We start from the raw sequence: 24,656 nt of genomic DNA, 5'->3' as shown, positions 1-24,656 counted from the left end.
TCTGTGAAGATTTGCCAGATATTCCTGTGATTTCAAAGACGGGTTAGAAATTCAATTGCTTTATAAAGAATTGTTTCATAAGATGGTTACCTGGTTGGACAAAACTTTTTGAGCAACTATGAGAGAATGTGTTTGATCATTTAATTAAGGTAGGAACTGTCTACTGTATGTAGTGCCTGGTGTATGAAAGCACTCAAGTAAAATGTTAGACCGCTGATCAGCCAAGGCGGGGGAGGTGAGGGGTACAAGACCGGAGGAACACACACAGAATGTTCCCAGCAGAGGGCATGCCTCCCAGAGGAGACTCTAGATACTGAGAGCTGATTCTTCAAATGGCAAAATGCAAAGCCTTGTGTTAGACGAAAATAATTATCCCAGTGCTCTTCTAAGGATGAATTTAATCAAAACAAACTGCCAAATCTTCCAAATAAACCACCGCAGAGTATGTACTCATTCAATGAGTTCCTCCCAATAAGCTGTCCACTGGATCTACTGACAACATTTTTATTATAAAAAGGTTTTTTCTTATTTTTTATTTTTATAATTGATGGCATCTAAAATTAAACATGTCATAACAGTAAAAACTGAGGCAATTACACTAAATTCCCCATAGACAAAAATTCTGTTATGACAAATTAAATTTTTTTTAAATCAAAGCAGTTCCAGTTACCTTTTTCCCAGCATCATGCTTGTAATACGATCTCCACAACTAATGAGAGTGACTCAATCACTCTGCCTCCCAACTTTCAATGATTTATTAACAGGTTGGCTTGCAATAAAAGACCTCTGAATAACTTGAGAAACCCAGATCTTCAGATTTCATCAAATTTCGAAACCAATAAATAAAACTATTTCAATGAGATCAGATGAGAGAACAGAAATTAAATAAACAGATCACATATATTTCAAGTGATACATGTACTTAGCTTTCCAACAAGACTTAGTGGAACAACAGATAAACTGAAAAAATCTGAAAGATCAATTTTATCTAGCTCCGAGTTTGTCACTTGCATTCTTTAGATCAGAATCAGTCATTACGTTGTACTTAGATGCTACTTTGCTGTTGCGAAAATATTTCTTGGAATTTAGTTATGAGAAGATTAAGCACAATGAATTTTAGGGTTTAGAATTCTGAAGCAACACCACGTTGCTGTAGGAACCCAAACTCATATATAACAGCACCAGTTTAGGCTGATCATGGTGGCTGGCATGCAGTTAGGGTTTAACGACTATTTAATGGTTAAATGAATGGATGGATGGATACTTGGATGAGCAAATGAAAAATGTCAAGACAAACTTATTTGGAGAGTTTTAAGAACTGAGAGAGAGATTGAGAGAGAAGAGAGAGAGAGAGAGAGAACAAGAACAAACTGTATAAAGACTTACTTATTCCATGCTTGCCTAAGGTTTTTAGAGCTGTACAGGGTAAAGCGTTCTGAAATAAAAAAGAAAAATGATAAACGATCTTTGTTTCAAATGTATACATTACAAGTATGTTTAAAAATAACAACCCTCAACTTTTAAAAAGGTAGTGTTTGACGTAGCCATGGTTATGCCAGTTATGGGAAGTCTTCACCTTCAGATCGGGTAGTTACAAAGAATAAAACAGGAAGATCTTAACATTTTAAATAATGAAGCATTGTTTTCTTTTGTTACGGTGATTTATTTCATAATCCAGTTTCCTAGTAATTACTTCTTAGAATAACTAAGTTTTAATTGGGTCGAAAAAAGAAACACAAATTCCAAGCCTCCAAACTATGTTGAAGAACGTTGACACATCAGTGAAGTGAGAGTTGTTGCTTCCACTATGAAGACATCTCTGATCCAATACAGTAATGCTGGTTCTCCTTTCTTACACTATTTGGTATTTACATTTTCTTTCTTACATCTATTTGGTTTGGCTCAAAGCCAAACTACCAATGTCCTATAATGTATATTTACATTTTTCACTGAATCATCATTATATTTTAAAAATTAAGATGTTTGTTTTACCAAGTTAAATAAAGCAGCATAGAACAGATATTAATAATCTCCTCTCGTGCTGCCTATTTTTGACTCCTGAAGATACAGCAATTGTTAATGGCTTGGGTATGTCTCTTTCCACATATTCCTTTATGTTTATAAATGTAAACCCATTCATATATACATATACAGATACTATTTTAATTTTTAAAAATGGATTGCACAATGAACAGTCCCTGAAATTTTTTTTAATATATAGCAGATAGTCCTTCAAAGCAAGAAAACAGATGTAACAATTGTTTTAAAGCTGTATAACATTCCATAGAATAGAAGTATCATAGGTATTTGACTATTCTACTCGTGACAACAGAGGTAGTTTCCACTTCCTTTCCCCTTAAAAGCAATGCTTCAGTACATATCCTCACACATCTATCTCTGTATACTAATGCTTTCATTTCTATTGGATAGATTTCTCCATATAGAACTGCTTGGTAAATGGTATGCACATTTTACATTTTAACAGATGCTGACAGATTACTTTTCATTTTCCAGCAATGAAAAAATAATGTCTCTTTATATTATACATCCCTGGAATGCAAGGACAGTTTAACATAAGCAAATTAATAAATGTAACATGCCACATTAATAGAATAAAAAACAAAAGTCACATGATTATCTCAATAGATGCAGAAAAAGCATTTGACAAAATTCAACATCCACTTGTAATAAAAACCCTTAACAAACTGGGTAAAGAAGGAATGTACCCAACACAGGAAAGGGTATGTATGACAAGCCCACAGCTAATATCATACTCAATTATGAAAGGCAAAGGCTCTTCCTCTAATGCCAGGAACAAGACAAGGATGCCCACTCTCAGCATTCCTATTCAACATGCTACTTAAAGTCTGAGCCTGAGCAATCAGGGAAAAAAAAAAAAAAGAAGAAAGAAAAAGAAATAAAAGGCATCTGAATTGGAAAGGAAGAGGTAAAACTGTCTCTGTTTGCAGATGACATGATTTTATATAGAGTCCACTCCACCAAAATACTGTTAGCACTAATAAACAAATTCAGTCCAGCTGCAGAATACAAAATCAATATACATAAGTCAGTTGTGTTTCTGTATATTAACATTGAATTATGTGAAAAACAAAGAAAGGAAGAATTCCATTTATAAAGCATCAAAAATAATGAAATGCCTACGAATAAATTTAACCAAGGAGATAAAAGATCTGTACACTGAAAATTATTAAGACACTGATGAAAGAAATGGAATCCTGTGTTCATGGATTGGAAGAATTAATATGGTAAAATGTTCATACTACCCAACATCATTTATAGATCTAATACAATCCCTATTGAGATTTCAATGGCAATTTCTGTATTTATAGAAGAACAAAACAATCCTAAAATGTGTATGGAACCACAAAAGACCCTGAATAGCCAAAGTAATCTTGAGAAAGAACAAAGCTACAGGCATTACACTTCCTGATTTCAAACTATCTTACAAAGCTATAGCAACCAAAACAGTATGGTACTAGCAAACACATAGACTAATAGAACAAAATGGAGAGCCCAGAATTAAACTCATGCATGTACAGTCAACTAATGTGTGACAAGGGAGCCAAAATACTCAATGGAGGAAAGATAATCTCTTCGATAAACGGTACTGGGAAAACTGAATATTCACACGCAAAAGAATGAAACTGGAACCCCATTTTAAACTATGCACAAAAATTAACTCAAAAAAGATAAAGACTTAAATGTAAGACCTAAAAGCACAGACAAAAACAGAGGGTAAAAGCTTTTGACACTGGTGTTGACAATGATTTTATGGATACAACACCCAAAGCACAAGCAATAAAAACAACAAATAAACAAGTGAGACCACAACAAACTAAAAGCTTCTGCACAGCAAAAGAAACCACCAACAAAATGAAAAGGCAACCTACGGAATGGGAGAAAAGTATTTGCAAACCACATATCTGATAAGAGGTTAATATCCAAAATATATAAAGAACTCCTATAACTTAATAGCCAAAAATCAAATAATCTGAGAAGTGGGCACAGGACCTGAATAGACATTTTCCCAAGGAAGATATGCAACTGGCCAACAAGTACACGAAAAGGTGCTCAATGTCACTAATCGTCAGGGAAAGGCAAATCAAAACCACAGTGAGATGTCACCTCACACCTGTCAGAATGGCTGGCATCAAAAAGACAAGCTAACAAGTGCTGGCAAGAATGTGGAGAAACGGGGGTGTTTATACACTGCTGGCGGGAATGTAAACTGGTGCAGCCACCACAGAAGACAGTAGGAAGGTTCCTCAAAACATTAAAAATACAACTACCATATGATCCAGCAATTCTGTATCAGGGTATTTAATTTCTGAAGAAGAGATTTCTGCACCCTTATGTTCACTGCAACATTACTTACAAGATGGGGGAGCAACCCAAGTGTCTACTGATGGATGAAAAAAATGTAGTGTATACATGCAATGGATAGTAGTCAGCTGTAAAAAATAAGGAAATCCTGATATTTGCAACAACATGGAGGGACCTTGAGGGCATTATGCTAAGTGAAATAAGTCAAAGAAAGATAAATACTGTATGATCTCACTTAAAAGTAAAATCTAAAAAACCCTGAACTCATAAAAGCAGAGAATAGATTGGTGGTTGCCAGGGGCAGGGGGTGGGGAGGTAGAGAAATGGATGAAAAGCAATCCAAGGATATAAATTTCCAGTTATAAAATGGATAAATTCTGGAGATGTAATGTAAAGCATAGGGACTTTAGTTAACAATATTGCACTGTATATCTGAAAGTTGCTAATAAGAGAGTAGATCTTAAAAGTTCTCACCACAGACACACAAAAATTTTAACTATGTGATGTGATGGATCTGTTAACTAAACTTACTGTGGTATAAATAGAGACATATATTAAATCACTATGTTGTACCCCTTAAACTTATACAATGTTATATGTCAATTCTATCCCAATAAAGGTGGGCAGAAAAGAGTGTTCTAGCTAAGTAAAACAAGGAGATATAATGTAGAATGACCAGTATGAGAGAGACACTTTAGATTAAGTGATGAGGGAAGGTGAGTTTCCAACAAAACAGTCAATCGATAAAATAAAGTTCCCACTGGAAATCTGGTTGAAGTTTCATTAAAATATCTACTTATCTGAAAAGAATGATACAAAATCTTTGTACATAACAATATGGTGTGTCTTCCATTCAGAAAGGATTTGTGTGTATGTCCTCCAATAAAATTAAATGGCATCTTTTTCATATTGATCTTGATTCTTTTTAAAAATTTAATACTTAAAGGCTTAATTTTGCTTAATATTGGTTGGTGTCTTTTTTCAATGTTGTCTGCTTTTAATGACAAGCTTTTAAAGGAGAGAATCTAAATGACTGATCCTGCTTTTGTTACGGTGTATTTCCTGTGGAAGAATACCATTAGATAAGAACAAAAAGAAATTTAAGAACTCGCTCAACTTCCTATTTCTAAACACAGTTTATCCAAACGAAATGACTGGAAATACTGTTCAGTGATTCATTGGTTCAACTACTATTTATTGAGCAACTACTGTGTGCCAAGTGTCCTTCTCAGGGGCTGAGGCTATAGAAGGGAATCAAACAGAAACCCTTCATGCAGGGAGAGAGCTCACATTCTCGTGGGGATGTGCAAGGGTGAGGTGAGCTTGAAGGACAGGGTGGCTGGAGTAGACAGACAGCCCAGGAGAGAGAAGTGGAGGCTGAGACAGAGAAGGGGCACAAGGGCAGAAGACCAGCTCACATGGAGCCCCTGTAGCCTGTAACACACCATCCAGACATTTTTTAAGGACCACTCTGCCCTCTGTTTCGAGAATACGCTCTTGGAACCAAGGACAGAAGCAGGGAGACCAAGAAAAGTTTTTTACAACTGTACGGGAGGGAGATGATATACTTTGGGCTCTAGAAACAGTGTCTGTAGTGAAAAGGGGTCAGTCAGTCTGCAGCTTGCTAAAAGGCAGAGCAATAGATTTACTGATGGATTGGATATAGGGTATGACAAAAGGTAGGCATTAAGATGACGAATAGAGGATTTAGTGATCTCTAATTTCCAAGTTCCAAAGATTGAGAATTTCATATTCTACTCAACTGTTACCCCCAAGAATATGTGAATCTTTCCAGGATGATTCAGAAAGTACTGAGGATTTTCATGGAGTTTCAGAGTCATCATTCAAGCTGGGATAATTGTTAAAATATTTAAGAACCTGCCGGGTATGGGTTCTGACCAATCAGTGCAGAAACTAGTCATTATGCTCTAATGGCGTATTCTGCCAAAGATCGGTCCGGTTCCAAACAGCTATTGTTCTAAAGCTATAGGTCAAAGTGCTCGCCAACAATTAGGAATTAAAAGTCTCAAAAGAACATCTAATGTCTGAGTTTAGTCTCTACGAGACTGCATTATAAAGTCACAATGTAATTTTAGGCGTAGAGCACAAATTTAAAAGCATATTCTAGGTTTGAGGATTAGCTGACAAAGAGGGGAGAAATGGGAAGAACAGTTCTTTTTATAAAGGTCTTTAAAAAATTATTATTATCTAAAGTCTGGTATTAAAAAAGCAAGAGACATTTTAAAAATTAATTACATCAAATGTTCTTGTAAAACAAATTTGATCTCTTTAACTTTGTACTCCCCACAAAGCAATTTTAATAATTTGCTATGATTTCAGGAGGAACAAGAATTCCATTACAGATAAAATTAATACAATCTTGCATTTACAAGTAAATTATTATTCTTGGCAATTAATGACTGCACATAAATATTAGTTCTAAGAATTGCCTCTATTTAGAGTTTGACAGGATATGCTAATAGAAATTTTTTTTTCCTAGAAACACAGTATGTCAGATTTAGCTGTGCATAGAAGAGCCCAAATTGAAACGCGCCATATGAAAGTAGAAAAAATAAGGAAGAATGAAGAATGAGGTCTTCCTATGTTTACCTTCCATCCCTATTCAAGTAAACTCTGAATTCTTTTAGCAAATGTTACCTGGGCGCCTGCCAGGATGCCAGGAGCTGCACTGGACACGTAGAAACAGGTAAAAGTCCTGGTTATAGTTCAGTGGCACAGAAATGTAAATACAGAATTACAAATACAGACTGAAGGGTGCTGCAGTGTGGATTCCTCAGGAGCCCAGAGGCAGAACCACTAAGTGCCTCTCTTTCTTTTCCAAATGAAGACAGGATAAACTCAAATATCTGCCGCGAGCCCCAGCAAAACACAGGTGCTGCTCTCTTGAATCCAGCATCTTCCAGATCTTAACTGCCAAAGTACACAATTTCAAATGGAGGAGGTGCTACCATTTTTTTTTTTTTTTGGGCCAGGAACATACATTACATTTATGACTCCATGAAAAAATTATATTTTAAAAAACGATTTCCATTACGAATAAAAGTGATGTTCCATTAGAACAAACACAATATAATTAGGTACATAAGTTTGAAAAACAAAAAGGTACTGGAATCCAGGGCTCAGAACCAGTAATAGGTATCTTTAATAAAATATTCAAGGGCCTATGAATAATTTTATCAGATTATTCAAGTTATTTGCATATGAGTGTTTTTACACTGTTCTGCTTTAGTTAAGTTTACTCTGTCAGTGACTACTTTAATGTCAGCTCTCTCTTTCCAATTATGTTTAAACTGGAAGTTTAGAATGTTGTGATGTAAGGCACTGGCTAAACTCCGAGCATAACTGAGGAGTGCAATTAATTTAAACCTGCAGGCTGGTTTTCACCTTCTCTTATTGCAGGGACATAGCACAGGATGATCACACGCAGAGGGAGGCCAGGGAGGACGGCTCTCACGGAAGAAATCATTTGCTATGCCACGTGCGGGGGGGGGGGGAGAGACAGAGAACTGGAAAGGTTTTCCCTCAGACTGCCATGCTTATGTGCCGCAGGTCGTTGAAATTCCACGGGAAAACAAGTGGAGAACAATGGTATGCATTCCACTTTCCCAGCTTAAAAGACCTAAACTGCATTGGCTTGAGGCATTAGGAAAGCAGACTTTAACCCACATCAAGAGAAAACCTAAACTGAACGTACTCATTTGCTTATAGGTAGGAACTCTGTACACCAGGAAAATAATTTCAATTTTTATCCACCTCATTTCTTTCTCACCAATTTTTTTTGGCTTGTATCTTCCAGGACACTGCTGTGTTTCTAACTTCAATAACAGGAAAACATATGAGTAAACAGTTACATCAACCAACCAATTAAAAACCCCAAGTGTGTTCAAAGGACTTGAGAGGTGAAATCGGGATTTGTAAGCTAACGCTTTTCTTTCTTTTTGGGGGAGGGGTGGCAATAGAGGTGAGATCTTAACAAAGTCTAAGACTTTAGTATACCTTTTGTAAACAGGTTTAATATCATCCAGTGTAAATAATATCATGGAACAAGTATTTCATAAGTCAATATAAAAATGAGCATGTTCAAAATGCCACAGGAAATGTTAGATGTGCTTGATAATTAGCTCCTCTCAACAATATATTCAAGTATTCACAATTTAAAAATTTTAGGATTATTTTATATTTTAACAAATACATTTACTCTTTCTTACTGAGCTTGTAAGAAAGTAGTAATAATATCAGCAAAGAGCCGTGGCCATCCTATCACCTGGCAGAGGTGGTGAACCTGAGGCCTTTCTCAGGATTGTTTCAGGGAAGCAAAAAAGGCTCTGGTCCTTTAGAAGGTGAACAACGAACACAGTTATGAATTATGCTGGTGAGATTTCAAATAATCACTCTTATTGCTTGTTTATGTCATGTAAAATATCCTTAAATCCTTTAGGATAGGAGGCATGAGTATTCATTCATTCTCTTGTTTATTCTACAAGTATCTATCGGGTGCCTACTGGTGGCCAGGCCCTGTTCTAGGCACCGTGGATCTACAGCAGTGCACAAAACATACATGGTCATAAACAGCCTACAATAAATCGTGGGACCAATACTAATGGGTCTTCAATAGAAGAAAACTATATTGACAAGTATGCACAAGAATTTTCATGCAAACTTCACTTTCTCCTATTAGGAAAGCCAAGCCAGTGGTGAACATTTCAGTTGACAGTCTGATCGAGACAGAAAAGCTGGATTTAAACCATCTATAATTTTTAGAACAGAAGTAAAGCAGAATTCCTGTACAGAAGAGGAGAGTTTACCCCAGATGGAGAGGGCCAAACTTGTTCCAAAATATGGGGATGTTAGATATCTCAACTCCAAAAAAACCAGAGCGACCTAAATGGGCATTTTAGAAATAATACGTATGTTCGCACAACTGCAATTCACAGCTTTAAGACACTTGATAGCCCCAAAATACATAGTGACTGTGATTTGGCACAGCTCGAATGTTATCAGTGAGAGGCTCTGACATGACACATTAATGCTGAACAGAACTGCACTGCCCTGACGCTGTCACCCAGATGGCTACCTCAAAATGCTCAGTGGCCACCTTCAGACATGCAAGCAGACTGAAGAACCCTGACCTACCCTGGATGCAGCAAATCATCTTTTAATTCCCAGCGGTGGGCGTTTTAAAATGAGTAATCTCGGAGCAACTTCTATCATTAAATATTTTTACTTCTGATGGCTTGGCTTTTCGGACATGCATACAACTGTGGCTTCATGAGTGCATAGTCCCTGACGAGGTCTTCAAACTATCCAACGTAAAAGTCATGGAACGCTCCTCTTTCCCATGAGATGTTTTTCTCTAGGAAAGTTTAATCACAGGCATTCTTGCAAGTCTAAAGTGTACTGTTCACAAACCATAACATATCTCTACAGTACCCAGGAAAGAAAGGAAAGGAAAGATTTTGTGTCTCACTTTCCATGTGTCCCCACCCATCCCTCCATCTAGATTCGCCTAAGGGAGAAAGAGATCAGGAAGGGGGCGCTCAGCACCTTCAGGGGCAGTGTGAACAATCAGGGAGTCTAACCACTTCATTTTACAGGAGTAAACTGAGGTTGGAAAGGTTGAGTCATCTGAGGCCATGATGCAGGCTAGTGGGATAGGCTGAACGAGAGCTCTGCTCCCAGTCTACTGTTCCTTACCAAAGAGCTGGGATACCCAAGCCTCCTATTTGATATTTAGCAAACATTTTCTGTATATTAGTTTGCAAATATGCACTCACTTTAGTCCTCATGACAACAATATGGGGGATGGGCTACAATCATCTCCATCTTACACATAGAGAAACTGAGATAGCGAGACACTGGGCACCTTGTCCGTGTTACACAGCTCACATGTGGTAGAGCTGGGATTTGAGCCCAGCCAGTCTGGAGGTGGAGTCCATGCTCTTCGCCACTATATCAGGAGACCCCTCTGTGTCTCCGTTGGAAGAGACTTGGAAGTTTGACCTCAACAATGCACAAAGCCAGCAGCAACACAACAGATCACAAAGCTCCTTTAACCAGCAATATAAAACATGCACACTTCCAACGAGATGACATTCTGGAAAGCAGAGACAGTAAAAAGATCAGTGGATGCCAGGGTTAGGGAGGAGGAGGGGAGGAATGGGCAGAGCACATAGGATTCTCAGGGCTGTGAAATTATTCTGTATGATACCGTAATGATGAATACATGTCATTATACATTTGTCCACATCCAAGAAGGTACCATGTTTACCAGGAGTAAACTCTAATGTAAACTATGAACTCTGGGTTATAATGGTGTGTCAATGTAGCTTCAGCAATTATGAAAGATGTCCCACGATGTTGATACCAGGGAGGCTTAGGACTGTGTGCGCACACACAGGGTGTGTATGTGCAATCTCTATACCTTCTGCTCAGTTTTGCTGTGAAGCTAAAAGTGCTCTAAAAATAGTCTTAAAAAAACATGCACACAAGCCATATTTTCCCCACTCCCAGTGCACTTTCCATAGGCTGTCAGTGCCTTAACCTTTTGTCTAGGAGAACAATCTGTCTTGTGTTCATAGGAAATGCCAGACCATGTCTTCCCAGTTCTAGTAAACTTGGACATAACTAAAAAAAAAATTTTTTTCCGGGTGCCTCAGTTGTCCTCTATCACAGATGGGAATAATAGCAGTACCTACCTCACAGAGTTAATGTGAGTGTTCAATAAGGAAAGGCACCTCAAGAGCTGATAAGGATGTCTGATGCACAGTAAACGTTCAATACCAGCTAGCTATTACTACTACTACTATCACAACTATCATTGATATGCTGGAAAAACTGACCATCTTGTATGGTAAAGTTACACACCTATGAGGCAGACATATTGTATATTGAAAGCAGTGTTACTCTAGGGAGAGTAAACACTCAAGCTAAACTAAAGTACCCCTTTTGAAGCAATAAAGAAATGACCAAAAAATCACAGACACTTCCATACGCTTCTAACTCCTTATATGTAAATCTGTGATTTTAATGCACTTGTGGAGAGCAAGGATTAGCTTTGAGAGAATAACAATTGTCCTTTTTAATAATCAAGAGATTATTATTTGGATTTACAAAGCTGGCTGTGGAGGTGAGAGCATCCGTGTAGCTACACAGTTATGTCCTTTCTTAATAATCTCCACTGCAAACATTATTGTCTGTTAGCTACAAAGATGTTCTGACAGCGTGGTATCAAGGACAAGCATAAGTGAAGGAACTTTCATCAGATCTTAAAACTGAGCCAATTGTTAGTAGACGGTTTATCATGTCTTACTTGAATATTTGGGAGTAAAATATTCCTTGCATCAAAAATAAACCAAGATTTTTCCTTTCACCTCTATACTAGCAAAAGAGTTATTATTCCATAGTCATGTGTATTTGTCTTGCATGATCCCTATGATAATGGCCCAGAGAAGTGTTTTGAATCAACATGATTTTAAACAAATCAAGGCTGTGAGATTCGCTTATTTTAGCCAGGAGTAGCTGATAAGCCTAGAAGTCATAAACTCCAATATGGGAGATTTAGATTGTTATTCAGCAAATATTTCTTCTCGCCCCTCTCCCCACCCTCCCTTCTCTGCCCCATGGATATGATATTTGGCATGAACGATGGATGTCAGTGGTACTGACACGGTGCGGGTTTGAAATGTGTCTGTGGCATTGTGCTCTTCCTGTCTCTCGTCACAGGAAGAGCATTACTTCGTAGCTGCCGTTCCAAGGAGGATGCGAGATGTGTGGTAAGACCAGAACCCTTTCCATAGGCTGTCAGGGCCTTAACCTTCTGTCTAGGAGAACAGTCTTGTGTTCATAGGAAATGCCAGACCATGTCTTCCCAGTTCTAGTAACCTTGGACATAATTAAAAAAAAATCTTTGGGTGCCTCAGTTGTCCTATATCACCTTGCAGGTGAACCCTGCAGAACCCAGACAAGATCAGCTGAAACCCAGCTCACCAAACAGGCTCGAACAATTAACACTGACCTGACTTTGGGGTGGTTTGTTTCGAGCCCTATCATGGAGGAACTGACTGCTCCACGTGGTTCTGGCTCAGTGCTACCTTGTGGGGTGTTCCTCATGGATCTTCAGCTACATTCATCTTCATGCCTACCTGCCCTCTTAGGAGGACCTCCTGAGGTAATTTACATGAAAGCATCTGGCAAACAGTCAAAAACTGTACAACGCAAACAGCATCACTAACCAACTAGCACTTCAATTTTCAGTCATTATTCTGTGTTTCTAAGAATTTTCAAATGCTGAAAATTATACACAAATTCTCAGATTATAAACACTATTCTCTGGGTGCCTATAAAGTCCCAGGGACAGAGGAGAGAAAATCCCACCTTCATCCTATCCTTGGTTCAATCACTTAGTTATGAATCTCTCACAGTGGTGTGGAATTACTGCTCAGGATGGTTAATTGTGCAAAGCTTAAGCCTGTGGGGGGGGGTCCCACTCCTTCCCTGGGGACACACTTAACTACTCAAGGTACTGTAGTCAAGACCCAACTTGAACGCAGGAATCAAGTTGTCTTGTTTTAGATCTAAACTTCCAATTCCCTGTCCCCCTTCCTAAGATCTTGATTTTTAAAGTTTTTAGAAATATGTTTAAAGGTTCGGGGTCAGGAGACACGGAGAACCTTTTGCAATGCATAGATTTCTAGTTATACATTTGCTGGCACTTACTGTGTGCAGGATATATATAAAACATCATGTTATAAGTGAAAGAAAGCAATAACAAGTGTATGGCTGGTTTATGGTACTGTGAATGGTATATAACAACTCAAGCATGCCATTTTTAAAGAGTTGACAACTCTTTCAGTACCTTGAAAGTTACCCATGTCTCTGTTTGATTCCGTTCTCACTCTTAGGCTGAATTTCTAATTATTTTCTTAGACATGATTTTAACTAAATCACATACATTGGACAGTATACAAGTACTTTAGTTCTTTTCTGGGGGGGGTGGGGGCAGTAGAATTATTGAAGAGACGGGGAAATCTTTATTTGGTGACTGGCATGCCATAATAACCTTGGTGAAATGAGGTGTGGATAATGACCCAACTGAATTTTTACAAAATTCCAAGAGTGAGAGTAATGAAACCAGCCTACTTAGGATTTTGTTCTGTTTTGAGAAGACTGCAGTCAGAAGAACTTCATTTTTCCTTAAAATTGTAATCTTACTACATTTTCTCTAGCATTTTCTAGATACTCTACTAGTCTCCGTTATTACTGATGCCCTCTAGTGAAAGTACATGGGAAATTCTTCGAGCAGGTACAGAGAAGATCAGTAGAGAGAGTCCCCACTTTGCAATGCAATGGGTTTCTGCAATTCATAAAGATATTCCCTCCCATAGGTCTGCCTACTGGGGAGAAACAGAATTATTATTTTACAGTGTTGAGTGATTATCAAACTTTTTGGCTGTTTTTTTTTTTTAAGATTTAATTATTTAATTAATTTAGAGTGTGCACAGTGGGGGAGGGGCAGAGGGAGAGAGAATCTCAAGCTGACCCTGCGCTGAGCATGGAGCTGGACGCGGTGCTCGATATCACGACCCAGCTGAAATTAAGAGTTGGATGCCTAACTGACTAAGCCACCCAGGTGCCCCCTTATTTTTATTTAAAAAAATTTTTTTTAAAGATTTTATTTATTCATTTGAGACACAGAGATACAGAGAGAGAGAGAGAGAGAGAAAGCATGAGCAGGGACAGATGGAGAGGGAGAGGGAGAAGCAGGCTCCTCGCTAAGCCAGGAGCCTGATGTGGGGCTCGATCCCAGGACCCTGGGATCATGACCTGAGCCAAAGGCAGACGCTTAACCATCTGAGCCACTATTTTTATTTTATTTTATAGCACTGGCCACTTCTATGACTTATTTCATATCAGATCCTTGGTCAGCTCTATCCCCCAAGTCTCTGTCATCTCTGCTAACTGGTGTGAGAATAACTCCCCCCAAGTCCCGATTTGCTGTTATAGACCCTTTTCAACGCAGAGCTATAGACAGAAACTCCCAGTCAAGGGGACTTCACACTTGAGGTGAAAGCCTCTTTCCATCTCTGCCATCGGTCCATGACTTTTTGTAGCCAGCGGGTCCTTCTGAAAACATAAAACATCAATTTCCTTCCTTGATCAAAAACCTTCCCTGCTCAATGATTCTTCTTGCATTTCAAATAAAATCCTAACGCCTCACCTTGGCCTTCCAGAACCCATCCCTCTGAATCATCTGCGGCTCTTCGAGGTCACACTATTCCAGCCACACCGCCCTGTAATCTGTCTCCTAACTGTCTCTCCTTGAGCACATAAGCTCCACATGGAAAGAGGTCTGTCTGCTTTACTCACCACTGTGTCTTTGGCACCTACAATGCTGCCTGGTACCTAGTGGAGCCCTCAGTGAGAATCCAAGTCATGAGAGTATGTGAAGCATGCTACTGCGGACTGAACATGGCCTCTCCATGTTGGCATGCTCTCTCCCGCTCGCAGCCACTGGCGACCTCCCAACATGACCGCCTCAATCAGAGAGTGCGAAAGTGAAGGCACTGTGTCCTTCCTGTTACATTTAACCTTTGCTAAAGCTTCCTCTGCTCTATAAAGTTCACCTCATTCATAAATTTACTGATTAACTGGCTTTTTCACTATCTGACCAGAGTGGCATTTATTGATGGGAGGAGGAACCGCAGAGTCGGAGAAGGTGGTGGTTGATGGTGGGGGAGAGAGTCTAAATGTCCTAAGTCTTGGGTCAGGCAGACCCACAGTTTTTAGCAATAAAATCTGAGATAAGAGTGAGATATTTGCGAAGTAGGTGCTTCCTGCTGGGCTGCTCGCTCCTCCGCTTCTGTCCGCTCCGCGGCGGGAAGCGCCTTCCCCACAGGACATCAATGCAAGCCTGAATAAGAAAAACAATTTCTTCCTTCTAAGCCATGGCATATCAGTTATACAGAAACACCACTTTGGGAAACAGTCTCCAGGAGAGCCTTGATGAGCTCATACAGTCTCAATAGATCACCCCCCAACTTGCCTTTCAAGTTCTACTTCAGTTTGATAAAGCTATAAATTCAGCATTGGTGCAGAGGGTCAGGAACAGAGTCAATTTCAGGGGCTCTCTAAATACATACAGATTCTGTGATAACGTGTGGACTTTTGTTTTGAATGATGTTGAATTCAGAGAGGTGACAGAACTTATTAAAGTGGATAAAGTGAACATTGTAGCCTGTGATGGTAGAAATACTGGCTGCAATACTACAGAATGAATTGAAAAAAAATGGCTTTTTTAATGCCATCTTCTGTTATTATTCATCGCTTTTTTGAAGAGAAGCATAGAAGAGACTTTTTTTTTTATTTATTCTGGCATCGCAGAAATGACTACACTGTGTTATAGATACTATCAGAATTCCAATAGAAAGAAGCCTATAACTCTAGCCTCTTACATTACCTTTTCAGCATGAAGAAACAGAAGTTTTTTTTTTTTAATAACAAACATTGTTGCCTTCCTAAGAACATTCTTGAATAAACTCATTTTAAAACTCAGTGTGAGTAATAAGTGGTAGAGCTATTAAGCTAGCAATATGAAGAGATTAGATAAGCATGTTGAAAGCGCACCATCTTCCTTACAAAGGAAATTAGGAAATGCATTCTTTTCAGTAAAGGGAAGTTAGTTTCATCAGGGCAAACCAAATTCTGGACTGGGATATGTCTTTTTTAAAAATATAAAACCAATCATTGGTGTGAAAGACCTAAGTACAACTCCATTAGGAAAAGTTAGACAATCTTTACACAGCTTCCATAACCAACACAAAACTAAAAAACCTAGCAACATAAAATAGTCTCCACATGACATGTAAATAACTTCTTAAGCTGGCCCTATTGGTCATATTTCATACATTTTAAAACTATCTACATCTTAACAGTTACTAGACTGCCAATAAAAAGTCCTACTGAATATAAAAAAAAAGAGTGAGATATTTGCATAATAATTTTTAAAGTCCATTTTTAGAACCGTCACATAGTTACACCCTTGTATATCCAGATGTAACCCATGATCATTACGGTTGCTAACAATCAATTAAAAAAAAAAGACATAAAAACCAATTCTTGAGATAAAGCATAAAGGGCGAGTGGGAAAGGAAATACCAGGCAGAGGACACTATAAATGGTCCACAATATTATTTTGTAGTTACACGTCCTTAGCAGTTTAAAAGCACTTTTATATCAATTATACAGCTAGCTCAAAATCTTCTTAAAAATAGGTAGAATATAAGTGATTACAAAGCAATAAATTTTAAATTCTCTTAAAGAGAATTTAAAAAATAAATTATCTCATTTAAATTCCACAGGACTTTGTGAGCTGGGTGGAGACACAAGATGTTTTTGGAAGAGCAAGGAAGAGCTCCCTGCACACCCACACGGGTCCCCTGACTGAAGGTGTGGTCTCTACAAGGCACCATCTTGGCATGAAGATGTCCTCCTTTCAACCTTCCTGCACTGAATATCCCACACAATTTCTGCTGCTTCCACAGCTTTTCTACCACCTTCTTAAAGACCGGGGGAAAAGCCAAGAGTGTGAATCAAGGCTAAGGGTCCAAACTTCCTTAGGGCTACAAATCATGAAAGTGGGTAATTCCCACAATATGTACTAAGGACCACACATCTGAAGGTAAACATCTACAGGGGGCATTTTGGAGCTCACAATTTATTGGAAGCACAGGGTTAAAAGTGTAGAGGGGATACTCGTATCCGTGAGAAGGTACAGATCTTTTCCAAGATGCTGCAAGGCAGAGCTGAGGAGAGCCTGACAATTCTCCCCCACCCCCCTGTGTTTGCAGTTAGGGAAACCCACTTAAAGGCAGGTGCAGGCATGGTGAGAATACCAGGCTAGGGGCTGTGAGACCTGGGACTGAGTTTGGCTCTGCTGCATCTTGAGATAGAGCCTTGGGCAAGCCACACAATCTCCCCGAGCTTCAGTTTCTTGTCTGTTAAAATGGGACAACAGTTTTAGAGCAACAAACTTATAATAACTCAGGGTGATTCTAAATACCAATTGAGGTAATATGTTCAAGTGCTTTGTAAATAATAAAATATAACATAAAATGTAAGGTGTTATCACCATAGCATCCTGTTTCTGAAATAATTTACATCTTCCTTCTGGAATTAAGTCTGGATCTAGCTTCTAGGCCTCAGGCAGGCCTGTGGAACAGGCAGGACTTGAGAAGTTCCTCACCTCATTACAAAACCTTAGTACAAGCAAGTCCATATTTATCTATCTATATTTTATTTTATATTTTTAACCTTAAATTTCTTTTTTATTGTTCTGGTGTTCTGTGCATACTCTTTTCTCCTTTCTTTAAAAAATTATTAAAGTATAATTAGGGGCGCCTGGGTGGCTCAGTCGTTAAGCATCTGCCTTCGGCTCAGGTCATGATCCCGGGGTCCTGGGATTGAGCCCCGCGTCAGGCTCCCTGCTCCGCGAGAAGCCTGCTTCTCCCTCTCCCACTCCCCCTGCTTGCGTTCCCTCTCTCGCTGTCTCTCTGTCAAATAAATAAAATCCTTAAAAAAATTATTTAAATATAGTTGATGCACAATGTTATCTTAGTTTCAGGTGGACAACAAAATTCAACATCTCTATACATTAATGGTATGCTCACCACAAGCGTGGCGACCATCTGTCCCCAAACAATTCTACTACAATACAATTGACTATAATCCCTATGGTACCTTAGATCCCCCTGACTTACTCATTCCATAACCAGAAGCCTGTATCTCCCTCTCCCCTTCTCCCATTTTGCCCACCTCCCTACACCATCCCTCTGGCAACCATCAGTCTGCTCTCTGTATTTATGGGTCTGCTTCTGCTTTTTATTTATTCATTTATTTTTTCAAGTATTTACTTAAATTCCAGTTAGTTAACATACAGTGTAATATTAGTTTTGGGTGTAGAATTTAGTGATTCATCACTTACATACAACACCCATCACCCATTTAATCCATCCCCTGCCTACTGCCTGCCTGGTCATGCTCCACATTTAAGTGAAATCATATGGTATTTGTCTTTCTCTGTTTGGAACTAAGTCCATATTTAAATGTTGCCTTCAAGGTCAATGTGTCTGTGGGCTTAGTTTTGGGCATAAAATGTTTAAAATACTACCATTCTGCAATTTGCCTCCAATGGAAAACTTTTATTTCACTTCGTTCATTGAAAAACATTCTATTTTCATCAAATCTTCCTTAATCAAACAGCCTCTTGTATTAGATAATTTTCTCTCAGGAATACTATAATCACTTTAGAAACGCTCTGTTCTCTTGCTTGATTTGGGAACACAGATTTATTTTAGTCTAAATTTTATTACTTTTAATTGTTTCTGGTCTAGCAACATTTTTTTCTTCCTGAAAGTGCCTTTCTTTTTTAAGCTCCTGAATGATAATCTACCATTAAAGGAATGCTGTCGAATGCCCCTTTTTGTTGGAAGCACTTAAGAGATGAATAAAAGTATCATACATGGAGTCTACATGTTATTTTGAGGACAAACTACGTTTATTTATTTATTTATGAGAGGGAGAGAGTATAGAGTGGGGAGGGGCAGAGGCAGAGAGAGAATCTTAAGCAGGCTCCATACCCAGCGTGAAGCCCAACGTGGGACACGATCTCACGACCCTGAGATCATGACCCTGAGATCACCACCTGCGCGGAAATCAAGAGTCTGATGCTTAACCAACTGAGCCACCTAGGCACCTTGAGGCCAAACTACTTAATACAAAGTGATATTTGTGGTTCTATGTAGTTCACTAGATACAGAGATCAGATCCTCTCTAGTTTTCTGTTATTTTCTTTCTAGACGAATAGTCAATAAAATGCTCACTGGAAAAAGGTCATTGAGAAATTGCGATACAGTAATCATGCTCAGGTCCAGTAGCATGATCTTCCATGATGTATGCTGGGAAAAAAGAGCACTGAACGGAAACCCACCTCTGACTAACTTTGGAGAAACCCCTTAACATCTCTGCCCTCGGGTTCCTAACCTGACAAAGGAGAGAGCAGGACCGGGTGCCATCTGAAGCTTCTTACAGCTTTAATGTTCAATTTGCTTAATTACAGCACAACCAAAACAGTGTTTGCGCTCCCAGCCCCAAGGGTTTTCCGCGACGGGAGGAAATTTCAAAGTGTTCTCGGCATCCTCAGTCACCCGCCCCGATTCTACCAGCCTGGAAAGCCTCCAATGTCTACCTATGTTCTATCCTGATTTAGGAATGACCACAATTCTGCAAAGCCCAAACGACGTATCAAATATGTATGCAAGATGTGTTTTTTAGAAAATATTAATGCTAAGTCTGTCTTATATAACAAAGAATTTCAAGTATCACTTCACTGGGGACACAGAAGCTGTGTTGCCTCTGTTGATGTAAAGTAGCCGTGGGCGAAGCAGGCAGGAGAAAGTGATGCTGGGATTCACATGGGGAAGCCTCTTACTATCTCAAAGGGAAACTGAGGCACAGAGCATTATGCAGAAGTGTCCCGTTACTGAGTAACTACGAAACAAGTGAAAGGAAAATTGTCTTAATTTTACAGTGGACTTTTACTTTTTGTTAGGGAACAGGGCTTGTCCTGTGATGAATCTGATCAGAGGTGACAGAATTACTGAAGCGCTAAGAATAACCTCTCACCTCTGAGGCTGGCCCACAGCAAGCGTCCTGAGCATGGTGATAAAAGGAGACGCTCTGATATAGGAGAGGGGCGGGGAGGAGAGGCAGGAGAAGGTGGAAGAAAGAGAAAGGCGGGGGAGGCCATATACCACAAAACCCCAAGGTGAGGGAAGAGGAACGGGAAAGCAATCAGTTTCAAAAAACCAGACCCACTTCCCATTACCTTAAAGAGAAATTCAAATAGAAGGAAATGATGCAAAAGCAGCACCTCCCACAGTTAGACTCCTTATTCTACGTAACACACACACGTATGTGTATGTGTGTGTTACATATGTTTATTTTACGCAGCTGCCTGGTTGTTGTGCGAGTAAGCGAATTCCCGCAGAAGGTTAAGGACTGAGGTTAAGGAATCTGGTGTCAGCATAAATGTTAAGAGCAGAGAAGGATACAGACTAAATAGTAAAGACTAAGACCCAGTTGTTATCTAGTTGTTCTTTTAATTTTTTGGCAATTGTTTTAAAAGTGTTTCTCTAGTTTTGCTCTACTTTCCAAGGGAAAGCCAGGTTAAGTCCTCTGCTAAAACAGAGACGTCGAGAAGGTAAAGTCACTTTATTCATGACTCATTTCGTCACCTCGCTCCTGGACTCCTGTCCCAGTCTCCGAGCGGGTCTCCCTGCCTGGGCCTGGGCCCCCCATTCTCAGCACAAGAGACAGAGTAATCTTAGTAAAATGCAACCCAGATCGTGTGCCACCTTGTTCAAAATCTTCCAGTACTTTCTGTCTGGTTCAGAGTAAAGGGTGAAGGACTCCTGCTGGCACAGTGCCTGTCGCCTCTGACCTGACTGTAAACCCTCCTCCTCCCACTGTAGGGCCTTTGTATTTGTGGTTCTCCTGGAAATTCCGCAAATATCTTCATGGCTCGCTCGCGCGCTCTCTCTCTCATGTCCTTGAATCAAATGTCATCTTTTCAGTGAGGTCTTCCTCGATTACATTTACAGTGTAAAACTGTGAAGTGCCCCCTTCCCTGGCATTTCCTGATCCTATTTCTTGCTCTGTTTTCCTCCAGAGTACTCATCGCCACCTAATATACTATATATTTTATGTATTGTAGGTCTCTCCTACCTATCAGGGATCTTGTGTGTTTTGTTCACAGCAACATCCCCACTTCCTATCCACACAAATGGTGCTCAATAAATATTGCTGAGTTAATAAATACACTGGACTTATTCTATAGAAATTAACTATAAGGATAAGTTAATTAAAAAAAAAACAACTAAAAACACCCTGTAGGTAATTAGATTACAATATGTTAAAACCAAGAGACTTAGCTTTTTAGCTTTATTCATTACCTAGATCATAGCTGTAAGATAATCCATTTGAAAACAGTTTTCCCTTCAAAGGTACATATATGTAGATTTATACATAGATCTCTAATAACAACTGATCTTTTAAAAAATATAATGACTGTATTGTTCTCAAGCACCATAGCTTTTTTTCTCTTAGGGCAAGATTTATTCAGTTAAGCAAGAAAAGTAAGATATGAGAGTGAGGATTATTTTCAAAATTGCTTTCTTCAATGTATAAAGAACCCATAGAAATTGATAAGAAAATGACACATAACTCAACTGTAAATTGGCAAAAGATATTAACTGTTCCCAGAAAAGGAGCTGAAAATGATCTTGAAACACAAAAAGATGCTCAATCTCATCATAAAAAGGAGCACGAAATTAAAAATTGTGTTGAGATTCCTTTTGTCACCTAACAGATTGGCAAAGTCTGAAAATTTGGCTGTAGCCTGTGGAGTGGAGAAGCAACATACTCATGTGTTTGCTGGTAACACAGCCAAGGGGCACCATCCCTTTGGACAATTTGACAGAGTGTTCAAAGTTATAATTGCATATATTTGTTGATTCTTTAATCCTACTTCTGGTAATTTATCCATTACATATACCTGCATACATGTGACATGTATATATATGTAGAGGGTTATGATATTTATAATAGCAAAAGTCTGGAAACAACCCAAATGCCCATAAGTAGTGAACAGGTTAAATCCATATAATGGAAAACAACACAGCTCTAAGCCCCACTGGTCTCCTCTATAGATTGATATGAGAAGACCCACAGGATGCATTAATGAGACAAGCAAGATCCAGATTTGTGTTTAATATTGGAAATATAAAGTATATATATTCATAATTTCCCACAATTACATAAAGGAAGGAAACATAAGAAACTAATAAAATGGGGGGTGCGGGGGGGCAGTGGTTCTGAGGAAGTGGGAAGATGGCAGACAGAGTTGAGGAGGCTTTGCACCATGCTCCTTTTTCTTGTTGTTTGATATCTTGAATTGCTTAAATTTATTAGCCATTAAAAAATTAAGCAAAGCATGTATGATCTAGCAATCATACTCCTTGGTATTTGCCCAAAGGAGTTGGAAGCTGATGTCCACACAAAAACCTGCCCACAAGTGTTTATAGCATCTTTATTCATAACTGCCAAAACTTAAAACAATCAAGATGTCCCTCAGGAGGTGAATGGATAAGCCGCAATATACCATAATGAAATATTTAGCATTAAGAAGAAAGCAGCTATCACGCCATGAAGAAAGATGAAGGCAACTTAAGTGCGTATTACTAAGTGAAAGAAGTCCATCTGAAAAGGCAACACCCTGTAGGTTCCAACTTTATGACATTCTGGCAAAGGCAAAACCATGGAGACAATAAAAAAAAAAAAGTGGTTGCCAGGGGTTGGGTGGGGGAGAGAAGAATGACAGGCAGAGCACAGAAGATCTTTTAGGGCAGTGAAACTACTCTGTAGGACACTATAATGATGCATACATGTCAGTACACATTTGTCCAAACCCACAGAACATCCAACACCAAGAGCAAACCCTAACATATACTATGAACTAGGGATGATAACGCTGCATCAATTTAGGTTCATGAAACTGTAACAGATATATCACTGTCGTGGGAGATGTTGATAATGGAGAGGCTGTGCATGTGTTGGGGCAGGGGTATAGGAGAAACCTCTGTACCTTCTGCTCAATTTTGCTATGAGGCTAAAACTGCTCTAAAAAATGAACTCTATTAAACAAAACAAAACAAAGTACGTCCTTAAGGTTCAGATTCTCTTTCTTTCCCTCAGACTTTCTAAGGCACCCTTTGGGGGTAGAATAAGGAGGTGCAGAGTGGGAGTGGGACAGGCAGACCCTAGCACTGCTGTTTTTCTCATTTGGGAATGAGTATCTTCTCCCCCTGGAGGATGAGGTTCGGGAGGTCAGAGGTGAGGACTCCCCTGATGATCTGATTAAGTGCTGCATGAAAGGACTCACAGATTTGCTTCCTTTGCCTCAGTCTATTACCTTGTCTCCCCTTGGCACCTCTCAAGCTAACTCAAAAAACATTTATCACGTCTACTCTTACCTACAAGCCCCAAGCTTCGGCTGGAATATCCTTCTTGTTTGTCAGTACCCACGCCGCTCACCATCTAAACACATCATTCTTCTGGTCCCCTGTTACCTTCTACGTATTAAGCGTCCGTAACGGTACTTATACATAATATTAAATAACTTACACATATATAGCCTAATTTATATATGTCTATCCCGGAAAAGTCACATAAATAATACGTTTTAGTTCAGAGCAACAGATATTTATTGAACACCAAAATATGAACTATGCACAGTCCCTGATCTCATGAAGTTCCCCATCTATTAGCTTGACTTGCACTACATCAGAGGACTTTGCAGAACACATTTAATAAATGCTTTTGTATGTCGTTGATGGAGATTAATTCTGTTCACACCAAAATAAACATATGACTCCATCTTTTCTGGTGCAGAACCTTGGCAGGCCAAATGACTGTCTTAATTACTCCTCTCTGCATCTAACTTTATTTATTCAAAATCTTTTCATAGTCTCCTCTATTTTATTTTCCCAGGACTGAAGATTTTAGATACTAACATGGGGAGGCTAACCTTTCACAGCCCACATTTGGAACATCTACAAAGAGCCGTGTTCCCAGACTCCATTAGGAAAAGCTGGAGCAATTAGAGAGCGCTTCTTGCTTGGTTAAAAAAAGAAGAAAAAAAATCCATCTTAAATTGTTAAGTTTCTATAGTCTTTCAGAACATAGAAGTTACTTAAAAATTTCAGTAAAAGTACAAAGAGTCCTTGGGGCAAGCCAAGAAGATAGAAGAATTCTCACTCTCAGAAGAAAACTACTGAGAATAAAAATAGTTTCCCAACTCAGTCATTCTTTGGGATTGGTAATTTATTCCTGATGGTGCCCCAAAAGAGGGGAAAAGGAGCAAGAGAATAAACTTGGCTCCCATAACAGAAGTTATTCATAGCTCTTTTCCCTCATAAAATAATGGGCTATTAGATCTTCCATAAAATCCCTTTCAGTAATTTTATGGTGGGTCTACACTTTATAATCCATGTTTTGTAACAGAGTAAAAAAAAAACAAACAGATTTATTTTACAATAATTCATTCCATTGATTTTTATTAAATTTCCAATTCCAAGCCTCTCATCTCTCCTATAAAAATTAAATTACATTTTAGATCCTTTCTCTAGGTATAATTATTAAAACTGAAAGTTTCTTGACTGCCATCTACTGGTGAAGGA

General features: G+C 38.9%; 1 protein-coding gene and 1 pseudogene across 5 annotated transcripts in view; one reads left to right on the top strand and one right to left on the bottom strand.

The window, feature by feature from the left end:
- CDK14 (cyclin dependent kinase 14) overlaps positions 1 to 24,656 on the bottom strand; it is a 542,651-nt gene that overhangs the window by 125,155 nt on the left and 392,840 nt on the right. For all 5 annotated transcript variants that reach the window (XR_012380203.1, XM_025872847.2, XM_073898780.1 and 2 more), the window contains one exon: positions 1,387 to 1,435. Coding sequence is in view for 4 of the 5 variants with exons in the window: in XM_025872847.2 (XP_025728632.1) it covers positions 1,387 to 1,435 (49 nt within the window). In the remaining variant the exon portion in view is untranslated. The remainder of the gene's footprint in view (positions 1 to 1,386; positions 1,436 to 24,656) is intronic.
- Positions 15,190 to 15,638, top strand: LOC112824877 (transcription initiation factor IIA subunit 2 pseudogene; annotated as a pseudogene).

The sequence above is a fragment of the Callorhinus ursinus genome, unplaced genomic scaffold, assembly GCF_003265705.2.
Source record: "Callorhinus ursinus isolate GAN/ISIS: 27379988/994484 unplaced genomic scaffold, GSC_fseal_2.0 scaffold12, whole genome shotgun sequence".
NCBI lineage: Eukaryota > Metazoa > Chordata > Mammalia > Carnivora > Otariidae > Callorhinus > Callorhinus ursinus.
This window is presented reverse-complemented; position numbering and strand designations above follow the sequence as displayed.